The 26601-nt window shown below is 46.5% G+C and overlaps 1 protein-coding gene across 8 annotated transcripts in view; it reads left to right on the plus strand.

The window, feature by feature from the left end:
• Positions 1–26601, plus strand: part of LOC146185979 (rho guanine nucleotide exchange factor 11-like) — a 123646-nt gene that overhangs the window by 59166 nt on the left and 37879 nt on the right. For all 8 annotated transcript variants that reach the window (XM_084606915.1, XM_084606913.1, XM_084606910.1 and 5 more), the window contains 8 exons: positions 304–349; positions 780–914; positions 1403–1517; positions 4557–4731; positions 6613–6739; positions 7263–7496; positions 11003–11078; positions 15010–15067. In XM_084606915.1, the coding sequence (XP_084463041.1) occupies positions 304–349; positions 780–914; positions 1403–1517; positions 4557–4731; positions 6613–6739; positions 7263–7496; positions 11003–11078; positions 15010–15067 (966 nt within the window). The remainder of the gene's footprint in view (positions 1–303; positions 350–779; positions 915–1402; positions 1518–4556; positions 4732–6612; positions 6740–7262; positions 7497–11002; positions 11079–15009; positions 15068–26601) is intronic.

A 26601-nucleotide genomic window follows, 5' to 3' on the forward strand; every position in this document is an offset into this window, starting at 1 on the left:
TGTGCTCAATACGTCACATAAACCATATGGCAAAAAGTGGTAGTATTTTGTTCCACCCACTGGGCAGTTTATTCGCATTTATTTCATAATTCTTGTCTTGATGGTAAAAGAATCAGAGAGAGCAAGGAGAGTGATGAAGGAAAGGTGTCGTAGAAATAGGACAAATATCTTGGATGCAAAGTAGGAGCAGCACTTGTTTGGTTGGCTGGAGACGCCTCAGTGGAAATAAGTGGAAATAATGTATTTCAGATGTCTCGGGAAGGAAGTAGCATTGATGTCCCTATCATGTTTCTTCCTTTGCAGCCCCTGAGCATCGAGAACATTGATGAGACCATCCTGAAAGAGATTGGTACGTTGAGCTGCCTGGGGCTACGAGGGGAGACACGCCAAAGCCGCCTTCACGCTCACGCTGAAAAGCTGGCAAGCAGCAGCAGCATACCTGCTTTTCCGTAGTTGCACGCTGTGTCATTGTTCTGTGTCGTCTAGGATGGCTAGCCCTGTGTCCCCTGCAAGACTGTGCTCACGTCACGTGTGTCACATTCAATGTTCTGCTTCTATGGCTAGCAGATTTTTAACTCATGCATGAACTCCCGAACCCTGCATTTGCAGCTTCATCTTCCGGTAGTCACAGCAACTTTCGGGACAGAACGAGGGGACACCAGTTTTTGTTAACGGTCTGAGGTGATGTGCTGAACAGCTTTGCGATTGCTTGTGCTGGCTACTAATGGTTGAGCGGCAGAGCTGAAGTGAACCAAGCTGAAGCATGGCTCCCCTCGCAGACAAGGTGCTGCAGAGTAGCCAGGAGCAGGGGCAAGAGGAGGAGGAGCTGAAGGATGTTTTCCTCAAGGCACGGGAGAAGGCCATGGAGCAGCTGAAGCGCCTGCTCGTCGACTTCCGCAACACCCGCACCATTGGTCAGTCCTGCTGCGTATATTGAAATGATATCGTGCCTCATTTATAAACGTACTGGGTCGTAAAAATATATAATGCTCCTTTACGCCCCTTTTTATTTGTCAGTAGTTCGTGCACCAGGGCTTTTCTGTTACGTTAGGAAAAGCTTGTATGTTTAATAAGAAGCTTGGCTTTTAAACGGGCCTTCGTTTGCTACTGAAGTAGAAAAGCATTGTGGGCAAATCATTAACCGAGTTGAATGTCAAATTATACCTACCAGGTTTCGTGAAGGCCTGGGCTTAAGAAAACGGTGATTGTGCGACCCGAAGTGAGCACATTCTGCTCTAAAATAGAGATGCAATGAAGCAGTAGGCTTGTTTAAGAAAAACTTTCATAACCTGTATAAGAAAGACACCAACATGGTGTCTCCTATTGTGGTAATTTGCTTCCTTGCGCAGGATGACGTAGCAGGCATATGCTTCAGCTGTGTGCTGTTATCTTTGCATTGCAGGGCTCTCTGGGTTGTACATGCCAAACGATGTGACGCTGGACGATTCGCTGCGTGACAAGAGCGTGGAGCTGCGCATCGTTGAATCCCTGTTGCTCACCGAACTGGAGACGCTGGCGTAAGGCACTTTCTTGTACTTCGGTTATTTCAGGCCAGTTCAGTTATATGACTTTGGTTATCTCGGGCCAAAAATTTGTGAAGGGAGGCGAGGTGAATTCAAAGCGTGGTGGGGTTTCAGTCACCTTTGGTAGGCAGGAAAGTCCACCGGTGGAATTTGGCATGGGATGCTTGAAGTGGTGAGGGTTGCCGATCAAATGTCATCGGCAGGACAAATGATTGTGTTAAAAATCCGTGCGACTGCATATGCACTGTAACAGCACATTTTTGGCATGTAGAGGGCTCCCGTTGCTAGGCCGAAAGGTAGCCTGGCCACATATAGTTTCATTTTCTGAGCTTTGCTGCCAGCCTGCCTGCAATGATTGCGATTGTCGGCTGTGCATTTGTCAGCTGCCTAGCTCAGCTGCATGCTGATGGTCTTTTTTTCTTTAAGTGCTCTCGCTATTCTGGCATTCATGTCCATTTTCCTCTTCAATATCTACATTTTCCCTCCAGCATGCCGAAACTGCATGCTCGTTATGCTGTTCTCGTTGTTTTCTCATTTTAATTTTTATGTTCTTTTTCATTTTTTAGGGTGCAAAGCATCTTCATTTTCATTCTTTAACCCTTTTGAGTGCAAGCTTAGCATAGTTCACACACAGAGGAGCCGCCACTTCTTTTGCAAGGAAAGTGCTCGGAGCTAGAGAGATGAGTGACATCTTCCCCCCCTCTCTCCCGAGCAGAAGGGAGTGGTTGGTGTGGTTTCTCTGCAGTCTACAACCTTCAACCGACAAACCCGGCGGAGATACGACAATACAAGCTTCTAGAATTATACTAAGCTAGTTTTGCATTCCGATATGCGTGCATTTTTTGAATGCGGAGCAGATTACTTATGGGCACGTCAAATGACACTCAGGGGGTTACAAATCAACCTTTGAATAATTTTTCTTCTCGTTCCTTGGAATCTGGATGAGGTTTTGCTATCCATCATGTTTTCCGTAGTCAGTTGTATGTCAATTGATGGATGTTGTTTTGTTGTTCATTTACGATGATCACATTACAGGTTGCATGCTGTTATTTGGATACTTTTCTTTTTATGGTACTGAGTCAGTCCAGTTTTGTTTTATTTCATTTACAAAGACTGTATTTAGTACATTATTTTACAAAAGGTAAGGGCATGAACTTGTGCTTGTTTTATTCTTTTCCTGATATTTTTTTTTCCGCATTGAGCAGATAGTATTCAATATTTGAGTGAAACTTTTTCTTCATATTCCTTTTTCTTTTTTTTTGAAAATTGAAGCACTTTTGTAGCCCTTAGTTATTTTCAAATTGTAGGTGGGGGTCATTGAATGGGAAGGCATTTCCTTTTCACAGAATTGCATCTAATAACTGCCTGAAGAGTTTGGAGTGTGTACAGCTGTGTAAGCCAGTCTTTTATGTTTCTAGGTTTTTTATCATTGCGATCTACTTTTTCCTGCTAGCTTGTGGAATTGTTCGCAAAATGGCCGGCGTGAAAATTCCTGCAGTTCTAATTAAACTTTTATGAGAGCTTCAAACCCATAATAATTCAAAAATGCACGCAAAGTAGACGAACTGTGAAAATTGTGCCCCTGGGCCGAGATGTTGTGCATTTTTTGAAGAACCTTATCTGCGTGATTGAAATTGATCTATAGTTGCTTGCTGCAGTGCGTTTCAGAGTGGCTGTCACTTTTGCACGTAGAAAGGCACTTAATTATACTATTATGCCGCCCAACTGTGCTGCCCATCTGTGTTTCTGCTCCTGTGTTTGTATATTTTTTTACAAATATCAAAATCAGCTTAGTAACTTTCGGGATGCTTTCACCTTGAATATGAGGAGCTCAGAATTGGCAAACACGTGAAAAGTTTGCTGTGAGCATAAGAGTAAATGGTAGTTTGGGTGATGATGTTACTGGGGAGGATTGGCTAGTTGACGGCGACACTGGTGATGTTTTAATAGAGTGCTAACCCCTTGGCTTCCACGCCGCAGTTTTTCCACTATTGACCGCAATTCTGCACTGTGTAACAACCGCCATAAGTTATTGTAAGTTGATGAAGTAGTTGCCTACTTCATCAAAACACTTAAAAATACTAGGGAATATAAAATGTCTCGAAACATACAAGCGTATGATGTGTAAAGAGGAGGACCTATAGTTACCATTGCTTTTGTCCACATTTTACAGTTGCTCATTATCAAAATTTGCAATCTTATCACTGCAGACATCACTCTCGGCATTGCTGTTGAACGCTAGTTTTAAGAATTTGCTCTGCCATCAAACCACAATCTCTCTACGCTGCCATGGTTTGCACAAGATGCAACCTTTTTTTGCCATTTGAAAAAAAAAAAAAAAAAGAATCTGACATTATAACAACTATGTCCCTCTAGTGGAAAACATATGAGGCAAAAAAAGTGTGTACTTTAAATTTTGCAGCGATCTATGAAAAATTGTCGATAAACCATGGCCAAGCGTGTGCGATGAGTCATGCAGTCCGACAGCAGGAGAGCGCACGTGTGGCGGCTGCAGCTGCGGTGGCAAAGAGAGCGCACGTGCTGCCGGCGGAACCTCCGCGGCGAGTGTCCTCGTGACTCATTGAAGGTCAAACGTGAGCTATTACTGACTTTGGCCCAAGGTTCCGTTAGTGAAGCTTTAGATTTAAAAACGGCCATTCCTCCAAGCCACTCAAGCAGCCGGCAGTTTGCCGGCCTTGGATGCCAATGGGTTAACAAGCTCTACCACACTGTATCCCAACTACGTGATGCAATGAAGGTAAAACTCGCTGTGATGTGTCTTCCTGTCACCATTGGCTTAGTCAGAATGTTCAGTATTTAATTTAATTATAGTTTTCACAGTTTCGAGCTGCCAGACCAGCAACATTAAAAAAAAAAAAGGGACAAAAGCTCGCAAATATTTTCGCAGCAATTCCTTCCGTATTAAGCTTCACGGCTTGTCATCTGTGCCGCAATAACCTCATGTTTGCCCTTATGGGACACTCGCTCAGTGTGGTGAGAGGTGCTGATAGTAGGGTTGGTTATCTGATGTAGGAAAGAGGACCCGGAGAATTTGACAGACTACAAGTCGGCGCTGGCGTCTGCCCTGGCGACTGTGCTGAAAAGCTTTGGTGTCAAGACACCCAATGCTGTGGCTCTTATGGAACGCTTCCCCACCTTTGTGGCACGCGAAAAGTCACGGATCAAGTTTTTTCCTCGAAACAAGAAGGTAGGGTCGCTGGCTGCATTTGCACTTTGGTGTACTTGGGAGGTTCTGCTTGCTAAATATAGATGCCCATTTTTTGAATACCATTATAATTAATTATCCTTTGGCCTGACAATCTTAAAGGAGAGCATTACTGCTCAAATAAAACCCCTCAGATCTAAGGCCGTGTCCTAGCTATGCATTTCAGGCTAGTTTATCAAGAAAATATGTTTTCATGCATGCTTAGCCCTTGGAGGAAGAGCGTAGAGTGATTGATGACTGGAATTTAAATATGTGGATTCTGCACTTTTTTTTTTCTGATGTGGGTCTATAAGACCGTTTGCAAAACTCTGGGAGTCAGCTTTCTTGCATAGCAAGAACCCCTTGCTATGCACTTTGGTGGCACGGCCCGTCGTAGGGACAGAAGTTGGGTGCAGCGCTCAATACTTCAATTTTACGCCTTCTGTTGTGGGCTATGCTGACGAGCAGCATCCCTTTGCAGTGTCAGTGCATGTAGGGTGAATGGCTCCTGGGGATCAATGGCTTGGCAGGGGAGTGCAGAGAATGGCCGCCGTATTGTTATCATAATAGATATCTCCAGCGCTGTACAGTGCAGTCCACTTATAACAATATTGAGAAAACCAGAAAATTCGATAGTTATACCTTATTATCGTTATATCTGGACCGCCGAAACAAAAAAAAAAAAAAGCACACACCCACATATTTTCCCATGCATGTAGGCTTGCCTACTTACCAGCGATGAGCAAATCGAGTTAACGACGCTAATTATTGTAAAGAGTACTAACCACTTTATTACAGGATGCATCAATAGCCATAAAATAACTTGGACGTGCTTAAAAAAGTCTGAATTCATGGTCGCTTGAGCAGCAGCTGAAGGTTGACAATCGCTGTTAGCCTCGCTTCCAATAGCACGTACGCTGGCGGCAGTACTTTTTGTGTGCACGAAACCGATTAGAGACTGGATGAGCTGCAGGACATATCCAGCCTTGATGGTTGTTAAAATCGTATAATGCGAATGCATGTGTTTTTTCACGAGACTTCTAATTGAAATCCTGCCAGAAATCCTGATAATTCTGCTGTTCCATGTCAAGGGCTATCGTGCCGTAAATGTGGTCGGCGCCATCTTCCATGGACACGCAATCGGCGATGACAGTATGGCAGCACCCTCTGCGTGGCTACAGGTAGCGACTGCGATGATGATAGGGCTCAGTTCTTAACTGCATGCAATGGCGCTCGCAGATTTCTCCATGACAGTCCGTTTTTCGGCGCATACGTAGAGTTTTCACATCATTCTCTCCTTAGTAATTTATTTTTTATTAAACATTCAAACAAATTTTCGTGGTAAATATCTGCTGGGCGGCGAAAAAGCTATCGCTGTATCCGATGTGCCGTCTATAATCGATTGTTATATCTGGTTTATTTTTACATTGGGGCAATGGGAAAATTGATAAATCCCAAGAATTTATCGTTATAAGGGGTATATCGTTATATCTGGTATCGTTATAAGTGGACTGCGCTGTACCCACCTTCTGCTGGCCCCAAAACAGGTTTGGACACCATGGTGAAGGGGTTTTCGCTATGCAGAGAAGTTGACTTCCAGAGTTCTTTAAACGGTTCATTCTGAGTTACGCGTCATTTTCACAAGTGTCGTTTTTCACCATTTTTTGCCCTCATCCGATTGGTGGAAATGCCGGAACCGGAAGCAACCAAACGGACATCTGGTTCTGACGTTTCCACCAGTCGGGCGGCTCGAGGGGAGGGGGAAAACGACGCTTCTGAAAACAGCTCAGACTCAGAATACGGGCCAGGGTAGCGACACCGTGCTGTTGATGTTGTGGACAGGGATACCTGAGCTTATGCGACGCGTCTCTTGTTGTATCGCAGTTCGCGTTCCAGACCATCCACACGCGGGGCCACCACTTCCAGTCGCAGCAGTATCATTGTGTCACCTACTGCAACCACTGCCAGCACATCATCTGGGGTGTCGGCGACCAGGGCTACCAGTGCTCCAGTGAGGACTGCTTTTTTTTTCTCCCCATTTGCATCACCTCCATGGAACTGCGTGTTTAACACCCGCACGTTTTTCACTCAAGAATATCACTAATCAGCATCTGCCAAGTCGCATGCAAATACGGACTAGTTCACGATCGGTAAATCAATCTTATTATGCACCTGTAGATGCGGAGAGACAATAAAATCTTGTTAATTTAAATCCCATTCAGAAAGTTGAATAGTTTGAACTAGGAGTGCAGTCTCAGCCGACGTTCGAGTAAGTCTTTGGCGTCACATGCTCGTTAATTCAGACATGGGTAGGCTCGCACCAGTTAGGCCTGAATGAGGGCCACATCGAGAAATGAGCCGCAAAGTTTGCGATCGAGCAGATGTACTACCCCGAACCTGAATTGCATGGAACTGAGGTGCGTATGTACCTCAGGCTTGTGCGCTCTGGTAGGCACAATGATGACTGGAAGGCCCAGATTGCTGAAATATAGCCCAGCAGCATAGTTTCAGCTTTGCCGTGCTTTCTTTTGCAGACTGTGAAATGAACATCCACAAGACGTGCGTACGGGTGGTGGAGGAGCAATGCATTGGGTCACTGATGCGGCACAAAAAAGAAAAGGGCAAGAAGAACCATCGCATGTCTGGCGTGGGCCTCATAGAGGGCATCAAGACCAAAGCCCGCCGGCCAAACACCCGCCGCGGCACCCAGCATTCAGTGGACGACTGGAGCGGCTCCCTCGACGCCGCCCTGCCCCTGGACTCTTCGGGTAAGCATGTCTGCACCTGTTACGGTCACCGTCATCACTGGCCTCCATTAAGGCCTTTACCGGGCGAGCTGCAGCCACCCTGTACTTGGAAACATCGTGATTTTGCAAAAATTGACATCGTCCAAATGTTTGCCAATCATGACTGCAGTTTCGATTTCCTTAGTAACCACTTATTTGGTCTCATAGTCTCATGCCCTATGCAAGGCACATCCTACCCTCAACTCCAACTCCGATTACTGTCGAGTCACTCCTAATGACCCCAGTTTTAACAAACATTTGGTACGAATCAAGCTAATGTAGCTGTCGCAATGCTGTAGCTCTGAATGTTGGAGCTAATGTTTGCAGCAGGTGGGGGACGTGAGGCAGCGAGCGCAAAGACTTGCACATAGGGACACTGTACGTGGCCTGAAGATTTTTCTCAAGACATACATGGGCACTGGAGCATCGGCAGTTTTCATTTCCCCACCTATGGAATGTGAAAAGGCTGTGTCTTGCATGAATGCAATGATAAGATAGAAATCGAGCCTATCATATGTACACACTGCCAGCTTGGTTTATGCAGCTGTCGAAATCGTGGAGCACCAGCCTTTTGGTGTTTGATGCAGTCGATCTAGGATATATTGAATCATTGCTTCTGGCAACCTTGAAAGTTCGACGTGAAAGTATGGAGATGCTGTTCATGTTAGGCGACCTGGGTTGGATGGCTTTGGACACCTGCTGGCTGCGCTAGTCAAGGCTACGGCAGCTGCATTTTAATTGAGCTGAAAAACAAGGCACAATGTACTGTACGATGTCGGTGCACATTAAAGAACCTCAGGTGGTCGAAATTATTCTGCAGCCCTCCCCTACGGCATCCTTCATAGCCGGTGTCGTTTTGGCGTGAACCAAGCCAAACATGCCCTGTATTGTTGTAGGCATCCATTGTTCGTGGTCACAAAACAAAGAAATGGAAAACTCAGTGTGATGCCTTCTATTGCAACATGCACCACACCTTCATGCTTCAATAACAAAATGGAGCCTTGCTGATGACACATCTTTAAATGCTCATGCCCATGACTGCAGGTGAAAGAGATTCGCCAGAAATGTGGCTGTTGGCTGCCTTTGTATGTAAGCCACCATTTTGTAACGCTGATGGCAATAGGGCATTGCTAGCATGGTTTCATTTTTGTACTCAAAGCACATATTATTTGAGGTGGGTTTTTTTTTCTCCCGGAAATATGGTGCAGGGTAGAATCTCATAGGGGTGTGCAAATATTGAAATTTTCTATACAAATCGAATACAAATATGGAGAAAAAAATGCCTTCGAATATGGAATATATCATCTCACTGAAAAAAAAAGATGGAAAATTAGAAAATTTTATACAGTATTTCATATACAGTCAAACCCGGATATATCGAACTCGAAGGGGATCGCGAAATAGTTCGATATATCGATAATTCCATATACAGAAATCGGCTTGTGACGGCACTTACGATGCGAAAAAAGGATACCGTATTTGTCGCGTAATCAACCCACTCGCATAATGAACCCACCCTCCACTTTCGCACCCGAGAATTTGAAAAAAAAAAAAAAAAATGCATTAAGGCCAGCTCGCTCACGTGCAAGCGACTGAGCGATCTCAGCGATGAGCGGCAGCGACAGAGCGAAAATTTTCAAACTTGTTGGAACTGCGTCCCTCTCGCCGCTCGAGCCACTGCGGCAGCTCAAAACAAGGTTTCTGTGTCGCGGCAGAAATCGCGAGCATTTTCGCTTGCATGTGGATGGCGCGCTTTTGCTTGCATGTGGATGGCGCGCGTCAGTCGTTTCGGTCGTCTCATCCACAGCTCATTGGCAGTGTGCCAAAATGCTGCGCAGCGATAACGTCAGGGCGCGTTTATCTTTTGATCGCTCCTGCGGTGGCGGGGAGCGAACTTGGCAGAGTGCCCGTGATGGCTTGATTGCACAAGCCACGCCGCGCTTGGGGCGGGCGTCATGATCGCAGCAGCTGACCGCGTGCTTTCGCTGATTCATACATGCAAGGATAAATGATTAAAAAAAATAATAATAAAATAAACATCCCCACAAAAAAAAAAAAAAAAAAACAAAGAAAGAAAAAAACCCTGCCGCTTCTTAACGTCCGCAGCCGCCATATCTTACGCTACGCCGCGTGTACAGCACAACGATAAGAAAGAATGACTCTCGCAAAAAAAAAAAAAAAAAAAAAGAGAGAGAGAGCTGCCGCTTCTTAACATCCGCAGGCGCCATAACCACGTCCGCCGCCGTGCCGCCGTGTCCGACCTCTGTCTGAAAACGGGCTGAGCTGGCTTGGCGCATGCGTAGCGCGTGCTGAAGGAGAGAGATAGCTCAGCAAAAGAATGGGCAAACCCACGCACATGGCTTGCAAAAGTCATGTGTTGGCGTGAGGGAAACGGCAACTGCAGATGCGCGCACCTTTGGGAAATGGGCGCGGCGCTGCCCAGACCAGCCGTCGCCGAACTGTCCCCTCTCATTCCTTTCGCGCGTGGCTTGAAAACGTCACGCGGCAAACGGCCAAGGGTGATGGATCGTCTTTGGGGAAGGTGCACTTTCCAGTGCGTGGTGCGGAGTTCGATATATCGAACGACCGGTGAAATTGAGTTCGATATATGACGCGGCTTTCCTATACTTTTACATGGGATTTTCAAGGGGATATTTCGTGAGTTCGATATAACCAAAATTCGATATATCCGGGTTCGATATAACCGGGTTCGACTGTACTGGTGTTTCTACAGCAAGGCCCTGCATGAAATTTAGTGTAGCAATCGTATTTCTGCTGAATACAGTAAACTGTCGTTAATTCGGCCTACAAGGGACCAGAAAGAATGTCCGAATCAACCAAAAGTTTGATATATCAGACGGGCGTGAAAAACCTCCCGCAAACCATTTACGTCATAGTAACTGTATCTGGTGAACACATGCACGATGGTTGTCTGCATCTGAGATAAAATCTAAGTAAGAACACAGCTTTTTTTTTTTTTCCCTGGTTTTGTCATATGTTTCCGTTCGCGCCTTTGCAAAAAGGCTCCGTCACATTTTGAGGCTGCTTCACTGCACCCTAACATGGTCAAGCAGCATGGTGAAACACGATGTATTCTATAGTTTTCGAATATTCAAAAATTTCTAATCACATTTTTGAATATGAATTGAATAACCGTGCAGAATCTGCACCGTCGGCGTGGGTGGATCGTAATCTTGCGTGTAGGTTACAGATAAGCTATTCTGCTGTTATGCTTTGTGTGTTGAATGTATCAAATTATTTTTTATCCCCTTCAAATTTGATATATCCGTCATCAATTGTGTTCAGACGGTGGGAATTTAGGAGATATTTAGAAACGTTGTATGTTTTTTGTGTTTGTGCTCCATGCCTGTTTGTCTGTGCCATTATTAGTGTCCCGTACCTAGGGACATTAAAAATGGCATTGACTAGTGCTTCTCGGTGATGCCCAATGATGCAATGTGGCACAATTGATGACCTCTATGGTGCAGAGCGGGGTCGTCCAGATACCGGTGATGAGTGTGAGGCGTCCACGATGGGTGGTGCTGCTGAGCTGCTTGACCGAGGGTGAGCTGCTGCTGCACTGTTCCTTGTTTTCCTGCTTAGCTTGGTTGTTTTTTGATTCAGAATGTGGAAGATTTGCCATAACTTTTGTGCTGGCCAAGCAAAAATAAGACCAGCAGTGGTGTTTTGTACATTGTCTTTTTCTGTGGACTGCTACACATTGTGGGCTAACTTTTACAAACACTGCACTGATCCTCGGACCTCATTACAAACCATAGCCCTGCCATAGCACTTGAAATCAGGGCTGCGCTGCCGTTGCACACGAGACAAATGTAAACATGTATACACCTCGAATTCACAGATCACACATAGATGGCTCATCAGTGTTAGGGTCCGGAACTTTGCCTAAATGAGGGATTTTTGCACTTGCCTGCTTTTTTGTCATGTTGGGGGAAATACAACCTAATACTACCTGCACTTGTTGCCTATAAATGCCTAAATCTGGCATTTCGGTCCTCAGTGCCAGTTTTCAATTTTGAGGCATCTGGCTAAGAATTGTGAAAGGCGCGCACCGGTGCACGCACAGCAGGCGCAGGTCTCGCCGAGTGCTTTTCTCGAAGCGTAACTGGTGCAACGAAAGAGGTTATATAACCTCCTTGAGTGTAACTTGACACCAAAAACGGTGCCGTCCATCCAGGAACCATCGCCTCAACACGCGCAAGACTCACACATTCGCGTGCTCACTGCTCGCTCGTCGCTTGGTCTACTCTCGGCCGCCTACTCCTCTGCAGAGAATGGCTACTTCTTCGCCTGCCGCTTCCAGAACACGCGACACAGACTTGTTGGGCGGCCTCACAACCTTTGCTTCATCTGCGCTCTCCCTTTCATTTCGTATTGACATGCCGAAAGAAAAGGCATTGAGATGCGCTCATGGCAGGCAGTGGGTATTGCAGTTTGGAGATTTTTTGAACTGATGGAATCGTGCTTTTCTGCAAAGCATGCGGAACTTCTGTATCAAGTGAGGAGCAGTGCCATGTAGGTAGCACAACACGTCACTACCAACAAGCATATTGCAAACCTGAAGTGAATGAATGAGGGGACACCGCAGCTCCTGCTGGCAGAGGCTTTCAGCTGTAGTTCAACATAAAAGAATCTTAATTTTTCAGAGTTGTGTCAAGTATTTTTGGCGGCAGATATCCCGTTGTGAAAACTAACCAGCAGTGATCTTGGGAGCATTCTGGAAAAGTCCACCAAGCAACATGTTCCAGACGAATCAACGCTTCATAAGAGATACGTGAACACTCTCGCAAAAATCGAAGATGAAATCGGGGACGACGACATTTGGGTGTCAGACTCTTTTCCCCAAGTGGACGTATTAGTATCTATCTCAAAACAGGTGTTTCTTAAATCTTTGTCAAGAATTGCTGTTTTCCACGTCACAGCACCTGACAATCATCTGCCTCCAAAGCCTATTTTGAGCTCGATGGGGAACATGGATAGAAGCAGCAGCATACACTAGAACCTCATTGATGCGTTCCCAGCTCACACGATACCCCGTTCCATACGCTCAAAATCACGGGAAGTAAAACATCTCCTATTGAGTTACACTATTTTTCTCCTGGGTAACACGATTTCCCAGTTGCCACATTCTAAATTTTGACAAATTGTGGTCATATAATACATTTTGCGATCAACCAGACGTGTTAACGGGTGCTCGCGTCATGAAAAAGTAATCAGCGGCACTCACCCACTTGTGAGGAGGTTCTTGGGAATAGAGGTAAGAAATAAACACATGAGGCAGCAGCACCTGAAAAAATGAAACAAATCTAATTTAACACTGAAGAAAAAACAACACTTACACTCAAGAAAAGGAAAAAAAACGCGCAACGATCAGGAAAATAATGTACAAAAGAAAAGGAAAGGCGCACATGTGTTCGTGTCCTTCGAAGTGGTGATGCGCCCGGTGGAATGGTCCGTCTGGACGTCGATGGAGTCCGCTTTTCTGGGTGCGTCCCAAATCGATGGGTCAACGGCCGCTCTGCAGCAGGCCTCTGCGCTGCAGCCTGGATCCGACAGCTACGCATCTCGTATGCATACTTCAGATGCCCGGAACAGCATCTCGTAGGGACGCGTCCAGCTTGCGTTCGGCCACCAGCCGGGTGACCCCGTCATCACAGCTGCTGGGAATGTCCGAGTCCAGCCGCGCCTGAGTCTTGGAGCTCAGGTAGATGCGTCTGGAGTCAGGATCGGGTCATTCCGGGTCTGGAACCTCTGACGTCTGTGGCGGAAGCCCAAGCCTGGTCACTCAAATCGCCAGCAGGCAGACGCAGCCGAGAGACTTTTTCTTCTGACTGTTCTTTTGCGTGTCCTCGTCCCGACTCCTTGCTTTGCCTGTGCTCTCGTCTCCACCTGCTGCTTTCTCCACGCGGCACTTTCTTGATGCGCCACGCGTTTGTTGCTTTTCTCCACGTGGCACTTTGTCAATGCGCCACGCATTTGTTCCTTCTCTTCGTCGTCTTCAGCGTCCTACTTATGTGGCGCATGCTCCTCACATCACCACAGTTGCTTTCCTGCAGTAACTAAGTGCAAAGCGGCAAAGCATCAAAGAAAGCCAACATACGAGGCGCCCGTTCCTGCAAAAACATGACCTCATGAGGAGAAACGTGGTGGCTTCTTTGCAGTGCCTTAGATGTATAGGAGCGAAACATTTGGTAACTACTATTACTTGCATGCATACGAGCAGGCTGGATCTGGGGGATGCAGCATGAGCAAAAACACGACTTCTGTAGCAACATTTCAGGGACTGGAACGAAAGGACGCTACTGCTTCGCCGAAGATGTAACAATTGGTAGAAAAAGATAGAGGCCTAGAAACAATTACCCAAATCAGAGACCTTCTATGGGGAAATGATACGGCCACATCAAGACCTGAACCCCCGAGCTCTCATGTTTTAGATTCGCGCCACTAACTTGACATCGAAAGAAGCTTTTCAAAGTACAGAGCTGTGCTTGGCGAAAACCGAAGGAGCTTCAAGTTCGAAAACCTTGTGGTTTTTGCTTTATAGCGCCTATTTCAATATTTTATTAGAGCCTAAATACCTGCCTATTTTGGGTTCTTTAGTGCCTAAATTTGTGGGCTCTACTCATAACGTGTCGCCGCTGGCACTGGCTGATGGTGCTGGAGAACCATGCCAAATTAGGCCGTCTCCAGGAGACGTGAGAAGCATCTCGCTAAAATGTGCGCCGGACTCCCTTCGGGCTTGGACTCGAAGCATACAAAGTGCGCACGTTCAAAGCCTGCAATCCCCGGCCAGAGCCAGGGAACCCAGAGAGGAAAACGTATGCACCTGCTGCTTTTCGACTCAGTGGTGGTCTCTTCCCTCCACTTCCCGCGCGCGAACTCACGTCGAAACAACAGCCCAGTGTGTCACCGTGAGGTGCCCATTGGGGACACAAGACCGACACAGGAAGAACAAAAGAGAAGAGCGAGTGACAGAGGGTGTATGCCCCACAGTAGGTGTCTAACGAGAAAAAATGAATGTCAGCTGCCATAAGCTCCGCGTCGCTCCAGGAGTGCAATCCCCACGTTATGAATGTTATTGCGTGTAGCTACATACTTAATAATATAGGCGCAACAGTCTGTAGATAAATATTAAGAAGTACATAGTTCGGGGTGAAAGCTGATGGTGCGTATGAATTGAGCCACTTAAAATATACACTACCACCTGAAAATTTTGTTTGCATTCACAAAAACTGATACATTTTTAACCCCCCTCCCGCGTGTGCAGAAATCCACATATACACACACTATCGTGTATTATAGCTCGTTCAGAGTGCTTTTCTTAACAATTAAGATAAACTTGTTAGCAGTCGCGTCGAGAAATGGTATCGCAAGTATAGGTTGCATTGAAACACAGCGGGTCAGCCTTCATGCGCAAACAAAACTGAGTGAGCGTAATGTGAACAGCTGCATAAAACGTGGTTGCATACTGCAGGTCTACTCGCAAGAGCTCTGCTACGGCTGTGGGACGCTCGGAAAGCTTTCGGCAAAGGGTGAGTAGTGGGGTGTGTTTGGCGGGTTCCGGGACTCCTCTGAGATAAAAATCTCTGCAGAAGGTGTGAACTGCTGTAGCTGTCCTGTCCCTTGTCCTCTTTGTTATGTTCCTCGGAAGATACCAAGGAATATGGTGCATGTTCGACTTGCTGAGCCAACTTTATAACATGATTGCAAGCCTTGTGTTTAGTAGCATTCTTTTGAACTTTTCAAAGTACTGCGACTGTGTTGTGAACCTGAGAATGTTGGCATTCCTTGGAGCACAATAAAAGGGGGATACAGCATCCAGCGTTGCAAAAAACGTCTTGATGGATTTATGTGAATATGCAAATATCCTTGAGCATATTAGAAAATATTGTGTGTCCCAGGAATTTCAGTGACACTCAGTACTGTATTCTCGCAAAGCTACGCACCTCAGATTCAAAAAAGAATTTTTTTTTTTAATAGTTTGCATAAGAATCTAAGCATCCCTTTTGTTGCAAGGAATGTCACGTATCCAAGTTCGCTAAGCACGCTTGCTCGCTCCGTCGTGGATTGGGAGCTGTCAGAGTCCCGAGGTGGCGTGGTGTTCATTGCCTGATCTGCGGCTTCACGTATCGCTGTGTTCAGACACTATGTGACAGATGGCGACACAGAATGTCGGAAAGTGGCCGAAAGCGACCCCGATAAATCTATCAGAGTGCCGTCACGTGGGCCTGGTATCGGCGGTGCTTGACAGGTTTGACGCCCATCGCGGGCGTGCGTTGCTTGGTTGATTCAGTTTCAGTGGTCTGAGAATCATAACGGAGGTCAGAACGAGTGTGTAGAGGGCTACCTGTGGCTTGGAAGTTTAAACGAACTGTAGGGACTTTTTCTGAAGTTGTATGCCAAATAAATTGATAATTCTTGTGCCCACTTCGTCGAGATATCGCCGCAAAAGGAAGAGGGGGGCTTTATCTTAGATTTTTCAAATCTAAGTGCACTCTTCCTTTCCCCTTCCCACCTCCTCACTTTTTGCATCGCGACCATGAAAAAAAAAGGCATTTAGAATAGAGTAAATATGGTTTATTTCCCAGCTGGGACATCCATTTAGCTGGCAAACTCGGTATAAAAATAAAATATGTGATAAATAAATGTAATGATATAATAATATATGTAATAATAAATCAATAAAATAAAATTTGAGGCAGGCAAAGGAAAGCGGTTGTATGCAGCCGCCAGCCTTGTTACGCATCACAGGCATTTTTTGATTTGCAAATCAATTAGTTTTAATTAGTATTTTTATTGCTTAATATTGGTTACCGTCAATAACTTAGATTTGCGGATGTGCAAAGAACCTTCAGAAACCCCGATTTGATTATTTGCGAGAAGGAAAGTCTCAAGTGTACCTTTCTTTCAGAGCTCTAAAGAAAGCCCGTGAAGTAAAGAAAATTCATGTGACTAGTTCATTTGCATGCCATGATCGTGCTGCTCTAAACTGTGGTTTGAGCAAACGAAATCAGTTACTGCCATGACTCAACAGCATTGTTGCAGCGGGAGACCAATATGTTGGCGATGGTTGCACTATCTTGCCGCGCTAGCTGCATCTTGCACTGTCCCATGCGCCAACTGGCTGATGCAGGCGAATTCGTGCTATTTATTTCTCCCTTTATTCTTGTCAAGAGCCTTCAGAGTTTGCAAAATGTGGCAGAAGGCTGGCTAAATATTCAGTGAATTTCTGTAGGTCAAGACATCATAATTATTATTTTTTTACAGAATGCTAATTTAAAATTTTTCAGTTTTGGCAGTGTAGTTCTTGTCGATGTCTACACCTTGAAAGCATTCTTATGCAAAAAATTTGTAAATCACAAATTGAAGAACAAAGACTGTCTTAGCTTGCAGTATTGTTCTTTGAGTGCAACAAAAGAAATGCAATCAAAATGGATAAAAGAATCAGGAAAATCATTTACTCTACACTGGTATCTCTAAATCAATGCTCAAGGGCATCAAAAATAAAACATGTCAGCCAGAATAGGCTCCAAAATATTGTGAATGAATACTTGGCACAGAATTTACTTTTATTACAGAACTTAGAAGTAATCTTTCACTTTGGTCTGGACTTCTTGTTTCTCAGTGTCCAGAAGCAATCTTTTCTGAAGCTGATAGAAAGGAGTCGCCGCAGTATTCATCATTGAGCTTCGTCCCAGTGATGGACAGAGCGGTGAAGAACGTCTAAAACTTTGTGCTCTGCCGTCTCTCCCTCCTACAGCAGCTCTGGTCAAAAGTTAATGACGCCAGTGATGTTATGGAGAGGGGGCTGCATCTTGGCATGCTGCTAAGGTTTGCGTTATGATCTGAGACAAGGACAGTGCAACACTGAGGCATTCTAAAAAAAAGATAGCGCTTAAATAAATTTTCATAGGCAAAGGGTGGGGAAATTATTGGCAGGTTCTCTGTCAAAGATCGTAGATAATGTCAAACATTGCTAATCATCCACAAGCCTTACTACCGTTATTGCAGCTGCTATCCCCCTATCCCTTTTGGCTAGGATTTTTTTCCTTGCCTCTTTGAGCTAGTTTTGAAACCATGAACATTTTTCACGCATTTGTTCACACATTATTGAAGCAAAGTGGCAGTTGATACCTTCATAGGGAATGAACGAAAGAAAAACGTTATTGTGCTGAAAAACATATTGAGTGGGATCGTATTGAGATATATCACTGTAGTCAGAAATCTAGAACGAAGAGAAATGCCGGTTGCCTTTGCATTTCCTCTATGTACTCAGTCACTGGCCTCACAAAATAACTTTTTTTTTTTGCTTTACTTCTCGGTTGATTTCAGCAGTGAAACTTTGTTCAATATAGAGAATGAGGCATACGAGCAGATATGCAATAATGCTCCAAAAATTGACTTATTTATTATTTTTTTGCTGTCTTGAAGTTGGCAAAGGGGATGGGGGGTGGTCGGTGTCAGAACACATCCCAAAATTTTCTGAGAACTGCAACCCTCTCCTGTTTTTTTTTTTTTTTCCTCGGCCGCCTTCTTCTTCCTTTTTTTTTACCGGTGGCATATAACATTCGTCAAAAATTATTACTGGCTACGTGGCGGCAGACAGCAGCAGCAATGTCGAACCAGCTTCGCCTCGTATGGGGTCAAATAGTCTTGAGACTACTCCTGTGCTCAAAACACTTGTCTGCCTAAGAAGAGTTCGTTCTGTCTTCCTCGCTGCACACCATGCAAAACTCATTTATACAAAAGAATCTATAATATATGAATGCCTTCACAGCTTGTAAAATATTCATATCATCCTGAATTTGTGTACAGTAAACTCTTGTTAATTTGCTCTTCAAAAGAATTTTAAAAAAAATCTTCACAATAACTGAAAGTTTGAGTCATCAAATGAGCCTAAAAAAGCACCGTAAAATCTTTACAAAACAGCCCCGTTGCATTTTGAGGATGCTTCGCGGTGCAGTTAACGCTGCAAAGTGTTGTGGTGAAGCGCATGGTGTGGTGAAACCGCACAATAAGCACGCTGTTGCAGCATACTGGAAGCAGCATGTGGATATGCGCGAGGGATATATACGCGTAGGTGTTAAAACAGCATGCCGCTATCCCAAAATAAAAATAAAACAACAATGACACGCAAGGGAGCTGCCAAAACGGCGCGACCGGCCGATATGTGTGCCCGTTCGTTGCCGCGAATTGGCGTGAAGTTAAAGAAAGCGAAACCGAAACTCTGCAGCTGGGTATATGCTATATTTCATAAATGGTGAGCTTCCAATCATTTTCGTGGCTGCCATAGCGCTCTTGAAGGGCTTGGGCACCACTGTTTCATGCAGTGGAGGTTCGGGAAGATCTGCTTTGGTGATCACGAGCTGCGCGGGTCTCACCTCGGCGCGATCCCCTGTTTAAATTAACCAGAGTGAGGCCTCCCATTGTTGCATTGACGTCTCGGACTTACATGGACGTTGGCCTAGACTGCGCTTCTATTTTGAATTATCCGAATTTCTGAATTAACAAGATTTTGTTGTAATTGAAAGCAAACCAACGTGCACGCCAAAATTTGTTGAGACCAACTGTACTTATGCCCGAAAAAGTCTGTGATGCTTGTTTGGCCCATTTCTGCCCTTAGTGTCACTTATAAGCCTGTCTGAAATGCATGAAAGCATGCAGTGGCTTCGCAGCTTATTAAGGGGTCAATGGCTCTTTTTTATTTCCGCAAAGAATGTGTACGATGGGGATGAGGCGTTTCAGTTTATTTTACTTGGAAAATGAGTTTGCAGGTTAAGCCAACTCGTGAAACTGATGCATACTTTTGGAACAAAGGCTGAACATTTTGAAACTGGTGGGCCGCACCACATAGCTGTGTGGGCTGAACGCAGCCTGCAAGCGTTGTGCTTTAGACCTCTCTTCTTTGCCATCACTGTCGGGCTCCAAGTACCTTTGTTGCTTTGACTAAGTCCTCACCGGTCTCTTTATCTTCAGGTTGCAACATTATCATTTGTGGGAACAAAGTCTTAAGCCGATTATTGGCTGTCACGGCCTTCAGTTGTTGAGTCCTCATTTCCCTCTTTCTTATTTCCGGTTGAAGCTTAGGTTTGACGATGACGGGAACTGCATTATTTTCCAAGCCACCAGCATTGCAGCAAAAAAGCTCAGCAACTTTTTCCTTGCTTTTGTGGCTGCCCTGTCAGACCTGTCATTTCGTGCACAATCTTCTTTTTGGTTGTAAGTTGAAAAAGAGGCCTGCTTCGTTGGTATTCAATGTGTCACATTTCTGTACCCTGGAATCAGCATCATCAGTGTATTCAGTGAATCGCCGACATCTGTCTCATCCACTTTCTTGTTCACCACAAAGGCTGCATAGACAGGTCAGTTTCCATCTTTAAAATCGGTGCAGCTCTCTTTCGTGAAGTTGAAAGTTTTTTCTTTTTGTCGAAGAGAAGGCTCAATGCTGTGGACTTCTGTCTTTTTTTTGTTTTTTTCCAGCAACTAGTTGTCCTTGTTGATTGCTGACTTCTGCGGCTTCTTGAGACTATGTCAGCAGGACTTCTTGTGGCTTGAAGTGCATAGCCATTTTTGCCTGCTTCATGTTCACACAGGAGTGGCAATGTCCTGCCACTTAACAGTGGTGCAGAGTGTTGATCAGGCGAACCCTGGCTCTGTTGCAAATCGACACATTTCTTCTTCAGGATTGTGTCCACCTTGTAGAGTACTTGCAGCTCATCATTTGATTTCTGTGACGCGCTCTTGCAAGCTAGGAAGACAGTGGTGGAGACGTGGATCACCATCTGTGGTGGGAATATATTTACTCCCCAACTCCTCTACCCTGGCGGTTGGGCCACACTGCGCCAAAGAATCATACACTGCCCTTTGGTGCGACTGGTTTGTTTTTTAGAGGGCGCCATATTTATTCCAATCTAAGTCAATACCTGAAATTTGAAAGCCAGGAAAAAGAAGCCAAAAAACTAGAAGACTCGGATGACAGTAACTACAAAACGCAGACATTTATTAGCAAAAATGCTAGTGGACTTTCAAGCATGGGTCATACACAACGCACAGGCTGCCAGGCTGCGTGGAGGTAAGAAGCTTCATGACCCATGGAATTTCTGCTATATGAGCTGACCGGCGACTGTGGCTAGGAGTAACAGCGACACTGTTGTCTTCTGATTGAGTTTTGTAAGGGCAGCACCCATATGCCATATTTCTAGTTTCAATGGCTGTTGTCATGTGTTATGAACTGCGTTATTGAAAAAATGATCAGCTTGGCTTCGAATATACGTATGGTGTATTGGGTGTATGCATTAGGGGCCTCCAAGTGATCTCTGTTGCGGCTGTAGTGACCAGTCAGTGTATCTTCATATGCAATGATGTGCTTATTTATTTTTGAAGCTTCAGGATTGAAACAAAACAAAAAGCTCTTATCTCCATGTAGGTACATTGAGTTCAGTAGTAGCTATATTTGAGAGTGGCATTAGCTCTTGTTGGGATATTTATGGCCGCAGCTGCTTTTGTACGAGGGTAAGAAGAAAAGGCCATGTCGTACACCCCCGTCATCGGCGGCATATATGTCAGGCGTACGTGCTTGGTTTGGTTTAGGCAACGAGTCTTCTGAGGCTCGTAGTGTGGCGGTGGGCGAACGAGTCGCGCGGAAACCTTTGCGGCACAGCCAGTGCCAGCCTTCGTCCGGGGAGAAGACCCTGCGCGTGTACCACATTCGCGCGCATTCAACCCGTCGCTTTATTTTGTTTTCCCGGCTGCCAACCCCTCTCAAGATGGAAAAGCGAAAGCGTAAGTCTAAGCTCGCCATAATCGAGCACTCCACTTTCTTTCCCTCGTAATTTCCGGCAGTCGTCGATGGGCAAGGCGGTGGTGCCACGAATCGAACGGAGCCCAAGTTGGCGCTAACACGGTAGGCGAACGCGGGATTCCGGCTGTGGAGGAAGCGGGGGAGGCGCGTGTGTGCGTTCGGGGTTGCGCAAGGGCCGCTCCCGCCGCCGGCTGTCGGCTGCGGGGCTGCTGCTTCCCGTGGCGGGAGCACCATTGATCGGGCCGCACGTCGATGGGGGACGACACGCTCAGGGGCGGACATAAAAAGACAGGGGGTGGTGGAGGCAGCGCATTCTTTTTTTTTTTCCTTCCTTTCCACTTTTTGACGTCGCTGCTGCGCCCGTGTAATTTGCATTCTTTAGAGCTGAAAGGTCGCGCCGCGTGGTCACTCGCCGCGCGCAGCCGAAGTCCTTTAATTTACGATTCGGCGGGGCAAATGCAGCACGTCGAGTTCTCGGGATTTCGTTGCTTCTGCCGCGGTGGCCGCTTTTCGATGGAAAAGCGCACTGCAATGGGAAAAAAAGAAAACCAGAAAAACAAAATACTTTCGTGTAGTGTATGGAGATTTTGGGCTCACGTCAAGCGAATCCGGGAGGTCGAAACTCTGCCCTACTGTCTTGCTACTGTCCCTTGCAAATCGCTTGCAAGTTGCGTCCTTGGGACGGAAAATTGGCTCACGTGGTGGTAAAAGGGTAAAAGCTGGCGAGACCGGAAGTCGACACGTACGCGCAGCGATTTCAGAGCTCTCTGGCTATCGGAACCCGCAGCTCGATAGCTTCCGCCCTGGAAGGACGCAGAAGTTCCGCTTTCCAGCCGGCGTCTGCGCGGACGGCGCTCTACCGGCCTTCACATTTTGGTTTCGTCAAGATGGATTCCGTATCTTGCAGAGTTGCAATGTCGCTCTGTTTCTTTACCCATCTGTGCCCCGCTGATCAAGTGGTTGGGCTTTCGATCGTTCGCGGGCTCGATCGTGGGTTCGATTCCAGTCGCTGTGCCCGCATTTTGTTCGAGGCAAATCAGTGTCGGTGTGCGTCTGAGAACCCCAGGTGCGGCGTTTCTCTACGGCGTCAAGCTCTTTGTGCCTGGCTTGTTGGGCTTTCCAATTTGCTGCTCTTGATGGCGTTGCGCTGGCCGTCTGGGTTGCGTGGAAATCGAGCGAAGGTGTCCCATCTTCGTGCCCCAAATATATTTCGCCGCGCTGATTTCATATTTCGGTGGCGATGATACTGCCCGTGAAAGCGTTATGCCGATCGTAGCCAGCTAGGAAATCACTGGACCAGGCGCTGTTCTCGGAGTTCACGAGGAGCGTCGCTAGTCAATCCGCCCCGCCCATAATTTAGTGGCTTATCCAAGTTCCATTCTCGTTTAAAAAATGGCAACCAGTTTCTCAATTTTTTTTTCCGGACGCATTTCTCCTCTTTCTGAACAAGACGGTGTCTAGTTTTCAACAACAACAAAAAAAAGTCGGTTTCACACGGACGCAGTTTGGAGAGAACCAGACGCTCGTATGAAACTGAGCGAAACTTCATTTGGTCCCGTGTGCTGTGAGGGGAGACGCACTTACTTGGTGCGACATGTACGGGGATTCTCGGGGACGTCGGTGAACGCCGTATAATCTAAACTTTTTTTTTTTTTTTTTTTTTTTTTTCGGGCGCGTCTCAGCACTGCTGCTCCTGAACACCCCCGTTATATAAAACGAAGTGACGTTATCCGATGCCCAGTGTCCATTTGGCCGCACTGTGTCCGCAGCTGCCCTGCCTTTACTAAAACTCGACAGGATTCGTGACTGTTCTGTTTGCTAGCGCTTGCGAGAGCGTCGTGCGTGAGTGCCGACCGCTCGCTGTTTGCGCAGTTCTCGCTTTACGTGTGCGGCCCACGTTGAGCTGACGAGCCCAAAAGTGTGTCGCGGATCTGCTGACGCTAAAGTCTCGCGCCTCATCGCTCTCGCTGAAGGAGTAAACCAAGGCGGTAGCGTTAAAGGAGTATATATAGACACCAAAACTGGAAAGCAGTTTTTTTCTTGTTAATGATGCGTAAGACATTCACGTATATGGATCAACCGCGAGGTTTTTGCCTGCGACCGCAGAAATTTATAGTTGAATTTTCTTCACAATCAAGTCTAGGTCACGCGCGGCATTAAAAAAATAACAGCGGTGTAAAACTCACTCCTTTTTTCCTCCCTCACGTGACCTAGACATCACAGCCATCGCTCGGGCCTGTGAAATCGAAACCTAAACAGGTGAGAACAGAATTCGATTATAAATTATTCAGCGGTCGTTAGCGAGTATCACGTGGTGATCCGCGAACAGTAATGTCTTGCGTACCATTACGAAGGATAAAACACGAACTCTAAAATTAGATGCCTGTTTTTCCTTTAAAAGCACCGTTCAAGAAATCTGGCGTATGCCTTTATGGCATGGCCGGGAACTGACTGACCGGTTGGTTGTGTGACGTCACGAGACCACGTGACATGTCCGAGTTTGAGTTGAAAACTGGCAGATGTTTGAGACAGGAATCCGAGCCAGAGGTACGGAACCAGTTGCGCTACCGCTAGGCCGCACAAGCACGTTCGTACGGCCTGGTCGCTCTACATCAGTGTCGGACGGACCTCCACATAATTTGGTAGCCTAAGACTGTACGTTATATGTTAACGAGTATGTGTGAGGTGAAGCGCGCGAGTAGCAAAGTTGCCGCTAAAGGTGAGTGAGTTTCCATGATGGGCCCGGACCGTTTCGAATGTAACGTAGTCTTGACTCTCCAATTAACCAATAAAAGTTTCCACCACCACCGCGAGCGAAGAGTGGACGCCACGTGATACGGGAAAAGGTGCATACCACTCGTCTTTGCCTTTTTTTTTTTTTAATTTTGTTTTCGGCGTCACGATTGACTTTCAAATTATCGGGGGCTGCGGCGGGAGGCGAACGGCTCTCCCCTTGACTGCCGAAGCAAATTGGGACGGTGGGATGTCTGATCCCTTCCTTCCCGCCGGTGGCGGCGCGCCGGGCGGTTGGGGCTATAGATCGCGCGAGCGCCACGGTCTCCCGGGGCGACGACGCTCTGGCCAGGATAGCGGGAGAGCCTTCTCAGTGGATGCGTGCGCTCTCGTAGCACCGCCGCCTCGTAGATTGAGCCGCCGTCGCTCGCGATGCCGGTCGGGGAGTCGGAGACGCTGCGCCGGGTCGCCATGCGCCGCACCGTGAGCCTGGTGAGCGTGGGCTGGCTAATCAGTGAAGTGGTGTTGCATGTTAGGGGGGAGTTAATTAGCTCGGCGTGATAGCTGTTCATTACATTTCCACTAAGTCGCCTGTGGTGCCCTTTCTTGTGCGCCGCTGTAGTAGTAATGGTTTACCGCCGCGGTTTAGAAAGCGGACATTTGTATCTGCCGGTATTGTCATGTGTAGCGTAGCACACACGTGCTTTTGGGGCGTTGCAAGAGGGCTTTTTGCACGTGCTTGCAAACGGCTTAATCGGGCTTGCTAGCTCGCCTGCGCGACCGATCGCGGAATGAGCTCTGTACATTTCACGTTCACCTAGAGAAATCGAATCACGCGGCAAACACGGATTGATTCTCAACTGAGCATGACTTCCGGCCTAGGTGCCTGCCTTGTATTCGCTGCGGACAGCGCCGCTTCTTCCTGCTTGGCCCGCACAAAACATCATTGACTCCAAGGGGTACCACCGCGGAAAAACTCGCGTGAAAACTCCCTTCAGAGGGAGTTTTTCGGCTCTGATTTTAGATCGAGGATTGCACCGTAACCGTGACGTCAAGAGGACAACGAAAATAGTCGCTAGGATAGGACGCGGAAACGCTTCGGCACATGAAACGGATTTACATTGAATGTACGCTCGGCGTCAAAAATTTGTGGGACAAGCGAGTAGCGAGAAAAAGGAATTTCATCTCAGCCATAGTATGTAACCTGAAATAAAAAGTGCAGGCGGTGTAATGGTAGTAATGCGCGAACATTACGCCATGTCTATGTTATTTTATAGATGTGCCGAAGGTTGCATAGAAATGGCTTTTTTTTTTTTTTTTTTTTTTAGCGAACCGCATTCCCTACAAGCCTTTGGCGCCGTTTGTACATAGGAACCATTTGCACCCACGGCTTATCTTTCGCGTGCATGCCTTCGAAATAGGATCGTGATGTTGGGTCTGCTTGTTGAATGAGGCGTCTACATCTATAGCTGGATGCAACATGGAGGGCACTGCATTTCTTTCATCGGTCGCTTTTGCCATTTGACAGTGCAAACTCGGTGCGTATAGTAATGCCATCCTGGTCGTCCACTGCGTTGCCTTTGGACTCGTTCCGCGGCTTGTGCGAGTGCCCAGCACTGCTCTTAGGCTAGGCCATTCGTGTCACTTAAGGCGCGAGCGATAGCATTGTGATGAACTCTACCGTACTGTCGATGTCGTCACGCTCATGGTGGGGTCAGCTGGGAAACCTCGGTATAAGGTGACGAAAGGTGGACACTCGAGCGGTTTTGTTTCCGCCTGGTAGGCTCGTGTGCGCTGAATGTTTGTTGTGCGCGCGAACATCTTACTCATCCATCGCCTGTCGCCTGCATGCAGCTCGCCCGATTGGTCAATTACGCATGGCCACCACTAATCGCGGGACGCGCATCATACCTTCCTTTGTCCGTACAGATAGCGAGGAAATGACTGTCTTAAATTAAGGGAAGGAGTTTGGTGGGTTTCTTGCCCATGCACGACGGCCAGGAGCCTTTGGCCCTTCGGTGGCCATCTTGGTTCGCTACACTGCTCGGAGCTGAATCTTCTGGTTGAAGCTGGGCAGCATGGCCTCTCTCTGCTCGGAGCTGTGAAATTGCATTATGTCCTCATGTCACGATCAAGTGAGGCTGCAAAACCGAAGTATTGACGCGGCTATAATTATAGTTTGCTTACATCGAGTGTAATTGCTTTTTACTAATTGTATGCCCTAATTACTGTTAATTAGTTTAAGAATGGAGCCTTACGCTACCAAATCATATATGGAGGTCATGTCGAGTATGATTGCATTCCACTAATCGCAGCTTCTAATTACCGTTAATTAGACAATTGCGATTAAGCATTGAACTTCACGCTACCATGTTGTCATATGTCGTGGAAAAGGTCTCGGCGAGTAGTATGCAAAACAACTAAACCACGAATAACCACGCGCAACCGAACTATCCTGCTCGACCGTGCATGCATTTGTGCGGCGAATGAATCTAGGCTTGGAACGTAAATGTTTACGCACGTACGACAGCC

Source organism: Amblyomma maculatum, chromosome 6 (assembly GCF_055883805.1).
Source record: "Amblyomma maculatum isolate TAMU_Amacu chromosome 6, ASM5588380v1, whole genome shotgun sequence".
Classification (NCBI taxonomy): Eukaryota; Metazoa; Arthropoda; class Arachnida; order Ixodida; family Ixodidae; genus Amblyomma; species Amblyomma maculatum.